Source organism: Helianthus annuus, chromosome 1 (genome assembly GCF_002127325.2).
Source record: "Helianthus annuus cultivar XRQ/B chromosome 1, HanXRQr2.0-SUNRISE, whole genome shotgun sequence".
Taxonomy (NCBI): domain Eukaryota; kingdom Viridiplantae; phylum Streptophyta; class Magnoliopsida; order Asterales; family Asteraceae; genus Helianthus; species Helianthus annuus.
The window spans coordinates 56759112-56771842 of NC_035433.2; the positions used below are offsets into that span (position 1 = coordinate 56759112).

General features: G+C 36.5%; 1 protein-coding gene across 1 annotated transcript; it reads right to left on the bottom strand.

Moving 5' to 3' along the window:
• Positions 1 to 871: 871 nt before the first annotated feature.
• Positions 872 to 4480, bottom strand: LOC110866583. Its single transcript, XM_022115729.2, has 3 exons — positions 4394 to 4480; positions 4173 to 4262; positions 872 to 2031 (listed from the first exon to the last, which is right to left on the bottom strand). The coding sequence occupies exons 2-3, from the start codon at positions 4255 to 4257 to the stop codon at positions 1253 to 1255; spliced, it is 864 nt and encodes a 287-aa protein (XP_021971421.1). The 5' UTR covers positions 4258 to 4262; positions 4394 to 4480; the 3' UTR covers positions 872 to 1252.
• Between the last annotated feature and the right edge of the window lie 8251 nt (positions 4481 to 12731).

Genomic DNA, 12731 nt, shown 5'->3' on the forward strand with positions numbered 1-12731 from the left:
TAATATAAGTTAAAAATATTTAAAGCATGTGAGGGATATAAAAGTAAAAATCAAAACTAAAAACACTTGTGGTCAAAATATAAAAGGTAAAAAGTAGAATGTAGTTTGTGATGTTATTTAATATATATTAATAAGTTTACTGTAATATTTACCCACTAATAAGTTTACTTAACATTTACCCTAGACGTTGAATCAAAAAGCTTACCATCATTCTCGACTAACGGCGACTTCATCTTTTCATCACTCTTCGATTTTAATCGATTAGTTTTATGTTGTCCAAGCTAAATAACTAATCTTATTGAGTACTCGCCTTTAATCGATCAGTTCTCGGTTACAAAATCATTTGATTATGTATCTATTAGATTATCTATGTGTTAGATTGTTAAATGTTAAGGAGTGAATTACTTTTTTTTTAATTTTCTGTGAAAAGAAAACTATATTTCAAATAAACCCGAATGCAACTTATTCGAATCACTAATAACAAGAAATTTGACTTATTTGACTCGATGAACATCCCACACTTGTAATCACATGAAACATAGAGATGGCCATATCTAAAATGTTGGTTGGCTAAGCGTCTTGTAGCAGCAGGAACCATTGGGCATTTGGTACCTGTACCTATTTTCCTGTTTTTCGATACCAAATTGGTACCATGTTCATCCAGTCATCCCTACTAGAGAACACCTGATCTTTAAAAGGGGGGGGGGGGGGATACCAGGACAGTAGTTAAAACCATGTAGACCGTAGCACAAAACAAACTGGTCAGGTTCAATTTTATCGAACCAGAAGCACCAGTTATAATTTCTCAAGCCGACCGTAGACTGGTCGTAATATTACACGTATACATAGCTATTAATATAATACGTACATATTTGCAATAAATGAAGTAGATTAACAGTTGGTTTCAAGTTTCAAACATTCGAGACCAAATGAATTTCAAATCAGCCAACTTGCTATGGTTTAGACAGTTCAAACAATCTAGACGGTCTATGACCGTTCATACTCGGTCCATACAGATCTAAAATCAACCAATTGCTTTGTTTAGACGGCTCAAACAACAGTATATAAACAACCCTTATTGCCCGTGTAGATCTTAAATCGGCTGACTTGCTTAAGTCTAGACGGCTCAAAACGATCAAAACATTATACGAACACCCAAAGCGAAACATACATATAAACCCGCATATAACGTTTTACTCACGAACAAAACATGCACGAACCATATTGATCAAAATAAATTAAACCTAACAAATCAAGAAAACGGTTTCTTTACACTCCATCTATGTGTGTGTGAACTCGCGTTCGCCGGTTCACAAGAATAACCCGATCTCCTCCGATTTCCATTGTTTCGATCCCGGTCATCATCCTTTCGAAACCTCGACGTTTTATACCTCGACATGTACCTACCACTTCCTTCCTTAGGCTCGTTTTTCGCATCATCATAAAAACAATTATTATCATCGAACATGTTCCAACCCCAGTAATCATTCCGGCTATCACCCCACCCATTATTTTCATTCGACACCCTCCAATTATCATTTTTATCACAACCACCCCCTTCAGTTTCCCGTCGATGAAGATTGTGATCAGGAGGTCTAACATCTTTCTTTTTGTCATCATCACTGTCACCCCATCCATAAGGTGAGAAGCTTTGATAAGAAGGGGGAAAGCTAGACCCAAAGATTACTACTTGTTCGTCTTTCGAATTGGAATCGGGAACAACGGAATCGGAATCCAGATCGAGCATTAAGTTTTGATCGACTTCGGAATCCCAGTTTATGTTATCGATGTAAATGTCGGCATCCGATGATAACCCGCTGTCAGTTGGAAGATTATGCATATTTGCATAGAAGTTGTGTTTTGCCTTTTCAAATGCTTCTTTAGCTGCAGAATCGTTCCATTTGATTATGTTGTCGTATAAATGAATGGTTTTTTTCGTCTCCAAGATTTTGTTCCATGATATCGACCCGACTGAAGAGCAAAACTTTTTCTCCCATGAGGGGACGGTTTGCTGCCAATTTGAACCACCACCTAAAAAGCAAAATTATACATGTTTAATAATAGTAACAATGAATAACATAGATGAAAAATGGGCAGGTCTGGGCTCGGTAATTGGTCGAGTCAGAATAGATGACTTTTACTTGTTTCAACATAAGTTAAAGTGAAGCAGGGGGGTCAGATTAGGTTGACCCGTAAACATTTTGTGCATTTAAAAAAATTTATGAATGACTAATTTCCCGTATATGATTACAAAACCTATGCGACATTTAGTAGGTTTTACACTTTAAAAATAAACTATTACTTACTTTTGAGTTTTGATAATTTTAAGTTTTTCATAAAAGTATTTGATTTAAGACGAAACATAACACAAATTGACTCATTCTTTTGTAAATGAGCCAGGGTCTCGTTGGAAACAGTCTCTCTATCCTCTAGGACAAAGGTATAGCTTGCCTACATCCCACCATACCCAGACCCACCAATAGCTTTGTTATGGGTGAGATTTTACTGGGTATGGTTGGTGTTGTTTCTTGTATTTGTATTAACTATGCAGTTAATATCGGTGATATATCGGTCCCTTCGTAAAATATCAGTGTCAAATATCGATACCGATATTATCGGCGATATTGACCGATATTTGACTGATATAACCGATATATCATCGATATTTGACCGATATAACCAATATATAACTGATATATCACTGAATTATTGGTGTTAAATTGCTATATATATAAATTCTGCATTATATTAAAATTACGGATATCCCACCGATATCTCACCGAGATAACCTATATTTCAAATATCGGTCCTGGACCAATATCTGATATTTTACCGCATTAACTGCATAGTTTGTATATGAGTCAAAATGGCCACCAACAAGAAGCGAATTCACACACCATTGTGCAGAGCATGCTTATTTTTCCTAATTATAAAAGGAAGGATTGTTCACTGATTTCAAGTAGGCTACTTCAATAGATTTGAGTATTTAACTTCTGTTATGATTTAGAACTACTACTCTGCAGCCAGTATCACCTAGACTTTTAGAGACCTACATAAGAACTTAATTTTCCCTTTGGTTTTGTTTAAGTTAATTTCTTGTTCTTGTTGTCTTTGTGCACAACCTCTGCTTCACATATTAATATTTCTATAAACTTGTTCATGGGGCATCTGATCTAATACCAATTAAGTAGATGTTAACAAGATTTCTAACCCAAAACCATTGGAAAATTTAATCTTACAACAATCCAAATACCAAAAAGATTACCTAAAACAATCCTCATAATCAACAAAGTCTAGAAGCAACTAAAATACTAAGAGGGTGTTTGGGGTTGAGTTTTGAAGGAGAATTTTAAATTATTGAGTTTTGAAATCGTAAATAATTAGTTTTGAGTGTTTGGGTAAAAAAATTAAAAAACTGATTATTTGCGTTTAGAAAGTTATAAAACGCAGTTTTCCAAAAGCAGCTCCCCCCCTACGGCAACAAAACGCAGTTTTCCAAAAATTGATTATTTGCGTTTAGAAAAAGGATTTTCACTTGTTTATTTTTTTAAATATATATTTGCCAAACACTCAAATAGTTGATTATCTGATTATTGTGATATCAAGCAACATAATCAAATCCAAACACTATCTTTCAACATCATGTTTTGTTACAGTTAATTATCTGATTCTGATTATTCAAAACGCATAATCTATTTTCAAAACTCAACCCCAAACACCCTCTAATGCGTTTTGAGACTTTGATCCACTAAAAACCTATGTATTCAAAGAAGCCAAAGGCGCGCACCTAGGCAAGGCAAAAGCGCCTTGAGGCACAAAAACGTCTGAACCTAAAAAACCTGCCCGAAACAGCCAAAACTTGTTTCAAACGGTCTGAACCAGCCGCAAATGGCCTAGACCGAACTCACGCCTGGCGCACCCTTTGCGCCTTAACCCTTTAACTACTAGCTAAAAACATCTTTCAAAGTGTAACAAAGTAGACATCAATTTACCAATCCAGTAGTAATTAATTCCCACAGTTTCTTAATTTCTCACAAAACCAACACCAAAATGCAAGCAACCAGAAATCAGTCACAAAACTTTCAGTTATAATCCAAAACATAAACAATACTAATTAATTAGTCATCACCAAAGTCTCAAACCGTAACACAATAAAGATGATACATACATACCTACAGGCGGCCTCCTGTAACTACTAGATCTTGTTCTTGTAACCTCCGGTGAAAAATGATAACCCTGATCTTTCCAACTATCCATAAACACTGCATCACAAACAAACAACACGCGTATATTATTAATCAAAAAAGCAAAATTGAAATTAGAAAATTCATGATAATACGAAATTCAGATCTTTTGGTTGGAACAAAATTAAACAGAAATCGAAGATGGGTACCGTGAATTTAGCGACGGAAATTTGAAAAGAGAAACGTGGAGACAGACAGAGGGTGAGTAATTAGGTGTTTCGAGAAGAAGAGAAAAATGCCCGGATAGTCCCTGTGGTTTCGCCTTTTTTCACCTATAGTCCCTATCTTTCTAAAACTACTTGAATAGTCCCCAAGTTTTCGATTTTTGTTCTCGGATAGTCCCTGGGTCTAACTTCAGTTACTTTTCTCAGTTAAGTGGGTGTTGAAATGACCAAAATACCCTTTCCTTAAAAGGCCAAACCATAGGGACTATCCGGGCACCTTCTCTTTATAAAACCCATCCACCCTTCATCTTCAACATTAAGAAACACTAATACCCACACCCTGCTTCTCTTTAAATCCACTACCAAACACCCCCTGCCTCTTGTTTTCCCTACCGACGAGCACAAGGGAGTCCGACTGGACTCCGATGACGGGTCTAACTAGTTAATCGGCCGGCAAGACACCCCCAAACACCTCCCCTCGTCGACAAAACGGACCACCACCGTCCGGTGGTGGTGAGCGATGGCTGCGGAACCAGAGAGACAGAGAGGAAGAGAGAGAGAGAGAGAGAGACCGAGGAGAGGGAGAGAGATGGCGGAGGTTGGTGAGTGCCGGCGGGTCGCGGCGGTTTCATTCAAACTGATTTCATTCAGATCTGATATACAATTCAGATCTGAAACATATCACTGTTTCATTCAAACAATCGAATCTAAGTTGTTTCTACATAATTTTCGAACATAATCAGTGAACTTTGTTTCGGTGAAATCGAATGAGTTTCGATTGATTTTTAACGTGTCTAGGACTGATTTGAATGAGTTTCGGTGATTTTCGAACTGTTTCGGTTTGTTGATTAAGAGTTTCGGACTAATTCGGTTTGTATCGGATCAAATTTGTTCAAGTTTCTGTGTGAATCAGTGTTTTTGATCGAAGTTTTGAGATTTCAAAAATTATAAGACAATTTTAAACTGTTTACATACTTATTGAACAACTATATTTGAACGAACTGATCTGAATCTGAGTTGCTGAAAGAAGCTGGTGTCGATTCGTATTTCGATCTAGTTTCAGATTGTTTCGTTTGAATTTCGGACAAATTCGGTTGATTTAAGACAAATTTTGATGTGTCGTATGTGCTTTTCGAACCGATTTCGATTGATTTTTAGAGAGTTTCAAGTTGATTTGATCTGTTTCGGATCAAATATTGTTAGTTTTGGACTGATTAAAAGATGGTGTTGGTGTCCCGCCTGAACAATGGTAAAAGATGGTGGTGAAAAGACGGTGTCTGAACACCGATAAGGTGTCGGCACCGGAGATGAAACAACTATGGAGAAGATCCAACAGGTGGAGAAGAAGGGTGGGTGTGGGGGATTTTATAAATAAAAATGAAGAAGGTGTCCGGATAGTCCCTATGGTTTGGCCTTTTAAGGAAAGGGTATTTTGGTCATTTCAACACCCACTTAACTGAGAAAAGTAACTGAAGTTAGACCCAGGGACTATCCGAGAACAAAAATCGAAAACTTGGGGACTATTCAAGTAGTTTTAGAAAGATAGGGACTATAGGTGAAAAAAGGCGAAACCACAGGGACTATCCGGGCATTTTTCTCCGAGAAGAAATTTGGGTTTTTATTTTATCAGGAAGACGGTGGGTGGGTTGTTTTCCGGGTTTCATATTTGCCGCCCCGGTTTTACTCAATTGGTAACTAGTTTTTTTCTTTTTTCTTTTTTCTTTTTTTTTAAGTTTTATTGTTTGTAAACCTATAAAAAGTAACATATGGTACCTTTAAAATTTAAATTAATACTTGTGTCTCTTTACGAAAGGGTATCCCTTTCTCGCGAAAGGGGAATTTCGTTTTCGATTACTTTTCTGTTGTTCATCAAGGATAAACATCAAACGGTTTGTTAGTCACAAAGTAAGTTAACCCCATCCAGCCTCCGACACTTAGTTCACTTTTTCTATGTCATGTTGGCACACCTGGGTTGTCCTTATTTGACTGTTTGGATAACTTTACTTTCCGTTTTCATTTAATAACAATTACAGCTTATGTGTTTGGTTAAAACAGTTTACAATTTAATTGTTACTCACAAACCCACGTTTAAACAGTCATGTTGCACGAGAGGACCCCTTTCGCACGAAAGGATCTGTTACTTATTTATTTCACACTTTCTCGTATCTTAAAGTCTGATCCGAACCCTTTCACAACAGAACACTCACACCTCCGTTTACCCATTTCAGGGTGACTTCGGTGTACCAGCTCTTGCCTAATCAACTCTCGGTTCACGAAACTCTACGCAAAACTGTGAGTATACTCGATCCCTTTTTCATTTTAAACACTTTGGGTGCACCATGTACATATATACAAAAACACGCAGTCACAATTAAACATGTTTATCAATCGCACTCTATCCACCATTAAACATAAAACTTGTTAAACTCATATGCTACGTTTAAATTGTGTCTATATACTCATTAACTTTGCAAGCCTACCTTAACAATTATAGCGCTATAGGATTAACGTCTCGTTCGTATTCTTGTGGTATTGTTAAGTAAACACCATTACACCCTCTTCGTCTTGACGATGTTGGATAATCACCATTGCGTTAAACTCCGGTTTGACACGTACTTGTTGATCATATTTTAATACATGTTGCAGGTTGATAGATGACTATGTGAAGAAACAAGTTAGGGTGGACTTAGATACGCACCTAAACAAATAAACTATTCTATGTTTTATGTTATGTTTGCTACTCTTTTGATTGTATTTGTTTGAAACAATGTATTCATTTAGAATTTATGCAATTGAAATTAAATCATTGTCACATTTAGTGTTATGGTGCAATGAGCAATCTCGTTTTCGTCTCACTCCGATATTTCCGCCATCGGTTGGGGTGTGACAGATTTCTTATCCAACCTATCCCATTATGCTTGTGATGTCTTTTCTGGTTTTTCATCCTCGAGCACTACGTCTAAGTCCTCCTGACAAAGTAGTGCTTCAACCTGCATCTTCCACCAACTGAACTTATTCTCGTCAAACCTTTCGATCTGAATTTCCCGTTTCTGCCATGATAGCACAAGCACGACTAAATGAAAACTGAAATCAGAACAAACAGAAAATCAAACTGAAAGAAATAGCACCTGATCACTGGTCTACGATTTCATTTTTCTGTTCTTCAACAAAACGGTAAGCTGAAAACCAGCTGGTCAAACTTTGGTTAGAATGATCTTGAAACCATTTTTTTAATCTGACAACTTGTATCTTGGCAACTGGGCATCTAGCCCAAATCTCGACCTAAACAAGTGAAGTGATTTACGGCCTACGAATAAAAACTTTGGATCTTGGTCAATGTTAATCCCAGATAATGATGCTCTTTGACTAAATTTGGCAATAGATTTCAACAAGTATGGAAATAATATGCGGAAATGGAAATTAAACTTTCAAGAAACACAACTTACAGAATTTTCAAGTTTATATAACTTTGGAAACAAAGTTTACAAGGTGATTGTGAAGTTATTGACTATTACAAATGAATACTTTAAAGAATTATGTAATGAAGGGTAATGGAGTTTTTGTTGTATGTATTGAATGCTTAGCTTAATTCATTCTCCTTCAGTGGTCACATCTCTATTCATAAAGAGTCTTTGTCATGAATAAACATTTGTTTATTCATGCACTTGCTCTGCATAAAGTAGCTTTTGGCATATTCATTGAATCCATCAAGGTCAACTTGCTACTTCACAAATATGGCAGAGCCTTATCTTTTAGACAAGTTAGCTCATCAGAATTTCTGATGGCCTTCTTACCAGAATTCTGTTTAAATGATCATCAGAATTTCTGATGATCAGATGTTACCAGATTCTGATGATAAATACCATATTTATCATCAGATTCATCAGATTGGTCTTTTCTAGATTGTCTTCCTTTGCTTGTGATCAGATTCTGATATCTGATATCTGATTAAGATTTGTCTTTCTTTCTTTCTTTTCTTGTCCTGTTATCTTGTATATTTCTTTTGTTGATCTTCTTGACTTTATCTTCAGCATATGATCAGACTGATCATATATTTATTCAATACTTACAAACAATTTCCTAACAAATTCTCTCTAGGTATTGTAAGAAAAATAAACTACTCATACTTAAAGAACATAAAGTGAATTAAACCACAGAAATTTAAAGATTGACAAAAACATTATTAAAAAATAAATAAGTAACATAAACAAATTGTTTTCAATCATTGGCTAATCTTTTAAAGATCTCCATCCTTCAACTTTTTCTTGTAGTCAACCATTTTGTTGCATTCTTTGTACATTTCCTTGTACCAGGTTCTTGCTTGAACCCATTCATCAATGATGACTTCAATCTTTTCTCTCATCTCCTCTTTGTCACGTCTTTGGATGGTAAAGAATTGCAAGATTCAGTATCAGATTCTGATGTTATTTTATCAGAATTGTTATCAGATGCTTTTACAAAGGTGGTGAGATTTATAATGTTTGTTTTTATATATCACAATCCTTCATCTTTGTTCTTTGGTGTTGCTTCAATAAAGTGTATGATATCTTTGGCTTGTTGAAAACCTTTTACATTGATTTCATTGTTATGAAATTTGTTTGTATAAATCTTTTCTTTCCCTTTCCTAAAATCCAGTTTTTGCTTCTTTTGTCAAGTTTCTTCAATTAGTAATTGATTTTCAATTTTGACTTCATTCAGCAACTTTTGCAAATCATCAGATTTTGTGTTTTCTGATATTTATTTATCTTTTAAAATCTCAAAAATTTTCATAAGCTTGTTTAGTTGATGTTTTAAATCAAGATTATTTGAGCTTACCTTTTGTCCTGAGGAGTTGGAGCTTTCATCAGAAATCTCTGCCATCAAACAGAAGTTTGCCATTTCTTCTTCTTCTTCATCAAAAGAATCATTAGTTAGCCAGGTATCTATTCCTGCAATTAGGCTAAATTTCTGTTGTCTTTTGGCTTCTTCAAGCTTTTTCTCATAATAAGCTACATCTTTAAGCTTCTTGTTTTTGTATTCTGATGCATAATACCCCTTTTGTTTGCACTTGTAGCAAACTATATCAGCTTTTCCTTTATCATTGGATCTTCCTTCCATCCTCCATATATCACTTTGCTGGTACTTTCCAGTTCCCTCTCTTAATCTTTGCTCAAATGTTTTTGTGAGCAAAGCAATTGCCTCAACAAATGCTGAAAAATTTGATGAGATATCAGAATTTTCTGAACCTTGGCATTGAGAGGTTTGTGGATTAGAATTGGTTGCTCTTTGTAAGTTTGAGATGAAAGCAATAGGTCCTCCTTTTTTGTTTGAGTTTTTGTATATTTCTTCTTCTATTGGAACAAGAATGCTATAGAATGTAAATTCATATTCCCTAGCTCCAGGGTCAATGCTAAAGTCATTATTAGACTTCTCCATTCCCTTGGTAAGGCATCCAGAAACTTTACATTTATCTCATCATTTGATTTCTCAATACCAATTTTTTTAAGCTCATTTAAAAGTTTTGTGAACCTATTGTATGTTTTAGAAAGACTCTAATTTTAAAGACTTTTGAATCTTTCATAGAAGAGACACAATTTGTTCGTTTGTTTCTTTTCATTCTTTCTCTTCATTCACAAAGATTTTTCAACTGATCCCATATTTCCTTAGCAGATGCACATGCATCTACTTGAGAAAATATGTCATTAGAAAGTGCCATAATCAAAAGTGATTTGGCCCTTTCACCAGCTTCCACCTTATCCTTGTCTTCTTTGCTCCAATGTATTTCTTGTTTTGGAGCCAAATAGACATGTATATCTGGTGTATGCTCAGTTGCTGGAACAGCTGGGATTTCAATAGTGGGTGTATGTGGGCCTCTCTCAATGGATTGAAACGGAGCCCAATCATGTCCATTTAGGAAATTGATCATCATGATTCTCCATTGGGGGTATTCCTCTCTGTCCAGGGTCGGAGGTTTTGACATAGACCCAATATTGAAAGCATTGTTCTATGTTCGAAAGTTTGACATATTTAGTTAGAAAGATTGTTACCAAAAGATGAGGAAATGATCTTTTGAAAATAGTTTATTCAATCTGCTCTGATACCAATTGTTGATCCAAGATAATGATGCTCTTTGACAAGTGAAACTTTTGACGAGCAAACACATGGACAACCTCTATGGTAGACCAACCATATTAGCACCGTTAATTGGACAAGTGTGATTCGAGTAGTTAGGACATTGGCAATCAAATTGATGGATAAACAATTAAAAAAGGGTAAAGTACATTTTTATCCTTTATGTTTGTAGCGGGTTGCAATTGATGCACTTTAACTTTAATAATTATAGTCAAAATCATTTTTTTTGGAAAACTCATTACACATTTCGTCATTTAGTGCTAACAATTTTAAAAATTTAAGTATATTCCCTTTAGGATATTCTGGTCATTTCATGATTTTATTTAAAATGTCTCTAAATTAATATAACCACCACAGTCGGCGTTTACAACCACCACCATTGCCCCGCCGACAACAACCACCATCTGCCGCCAACCATCACCACCACTATCTTCCCTTTTAGATCATTGGAACCACCCAAATCGAAACTATCAAATCTAACCCATACTTTTTGTTTGCCAAATGTAAATCGTTACATCTGAACTTAAAGAAATTTAAAGGGATCAAAGGTGGAGAATGTTACATCATTATTAGAAACCAACAGCTATATGGTTATTTAGGTGGTGTTTGTTTTTTCAGATGCAAAAGGTCTGCAGTCTGCGGACCACATCTGCAGGAGAAGAGGTGGACCAATGGTCTGCAGTCTGCAAGGAGAAGATGGTTTGTTTTTTTTTACTTCTACAAAAACTTCACAACACACCACACACACAGACACCCCCTCTCTCTGCCTTCATCTACCACTACCACCACCACAACCATCTGCCACCACCTCCTCCATCGTCCACCTGCCACCACCGCAACAAACAACCACCATCCTCACGTTTCCAAGTCTGGTGGACCACAGAGCATCTTCTCCGGTCGATGTGTCTCCTCGGTGGACCCCCCTCTCGTTTTCCAATGACGGCGGTGGTGTTGAGTCTTCTCCGATGAGATGACGATGGTGTTGATGGATGACGAATGTTCGATGAAGATGCTGATGACGAAGGTTGACAACGACTGGTGGCTCGGTTAACGGTGGTGAACCGTTTTCAGAGAATAAAGGGGGGCGGCGATGGTGGCCAACGACGACCAAAGGTTCCAGATTCGGATTTGGGGTGGTGGTTCAGTTGCGTATCAGATTCGGATTTCGGATCTCGGGTTCAGGTATGAGGTTCCAGATTCGGGTTTTAAGTTCAGGCCAGATTTCTTTGTTCTCTAGATATGTGGAGACGTGGTGGTGGAGGTGGTGGCGGTGGCAGGGATGCAGGAGGTGGCAGTTGAGAGTGGTGGAGAGATGTGTTTTGAAAGAGAGAAGATGTGAGAAAAGGTGGGCTTACGTCTGCGCGGGGAAGAGGTGGGGAAGAGGTAAAATGTGAGAAGTGCTTCTGAAAAACAAACAAGCTGCAGGACCCAAAGGTCTGCGCGACGCAGACATAAGTGGCCAGAAGTGCTTCTGGCCAAAAAACAAACAACACCTTAATCTCTAATTCAATTCGTTTAACCTGACATACATATTTGTTAATTACAAATAAGCAAGAGAAAAAGGAACATTAAACAACAGAGAGAGACGTAGAAAAAGAGAAATTCATATATAAAAACACCAAAAATAACGTACAAAATTCATGGGTTAGGATCAAATACAAATGATCCTAATTGTACGAAGGATACAAAGGCTCCTAAAAAAACCCACTATACAAAAAAAAAAAAAAAATTAAACATCCACCACCACCCAAAAACCTAAACCCCCACCCCCACCCACCCCCTCCCCTATCACCGACCCAAAAAAAAATTTTTTTTTTAGGTTATTGGACACTTATCACTCTATAAATCCTTCTTACACTTCTTACAATTAGGAGCCTTTGTAGAATAACTTAACCCTAAAATTCATATATAAAAACACTAGTTCGATCATTAAATTGTTCTTTCGCTTGCATTCGAACAAAATCTGGTAATAATCTTCAGTGAGCATATCATATAAAACAAACATGGGGACTTTAAAAACAAAAGTTACGTGCAAATTCATATATATAATCAAAGATTCGATTGCAAAAATCTTCCGTTGTTTGAATTCAAACAAAATCTCGTGATAATCAGTGGCGATGGCGTCCGACGAAAATGATTGGCTTCAGGTGACTGTTTGTGAGACGAATATTAGTGAGTTGAAAGGTGGGATACGGTGGTGTGGTGATGACTG

Bases quoted from the DNA above. Each gene is read 5' to 3' on its own strand.
- LOC110866583 (XM_022115729.2), bottom strand. From the start codon at position 4,257: ATGGATAGTTGGAAAGATCAGGGTTATCATTTTTCACCGGAGGTTACA. The intron at 2,032-4,172 runs GTATGTATGTAT...TTTGCTTTTTAG, and splicing joins TTACAGGAGGCCGCCTGTAG to GTGGTGGTTCAAATTGGCAG.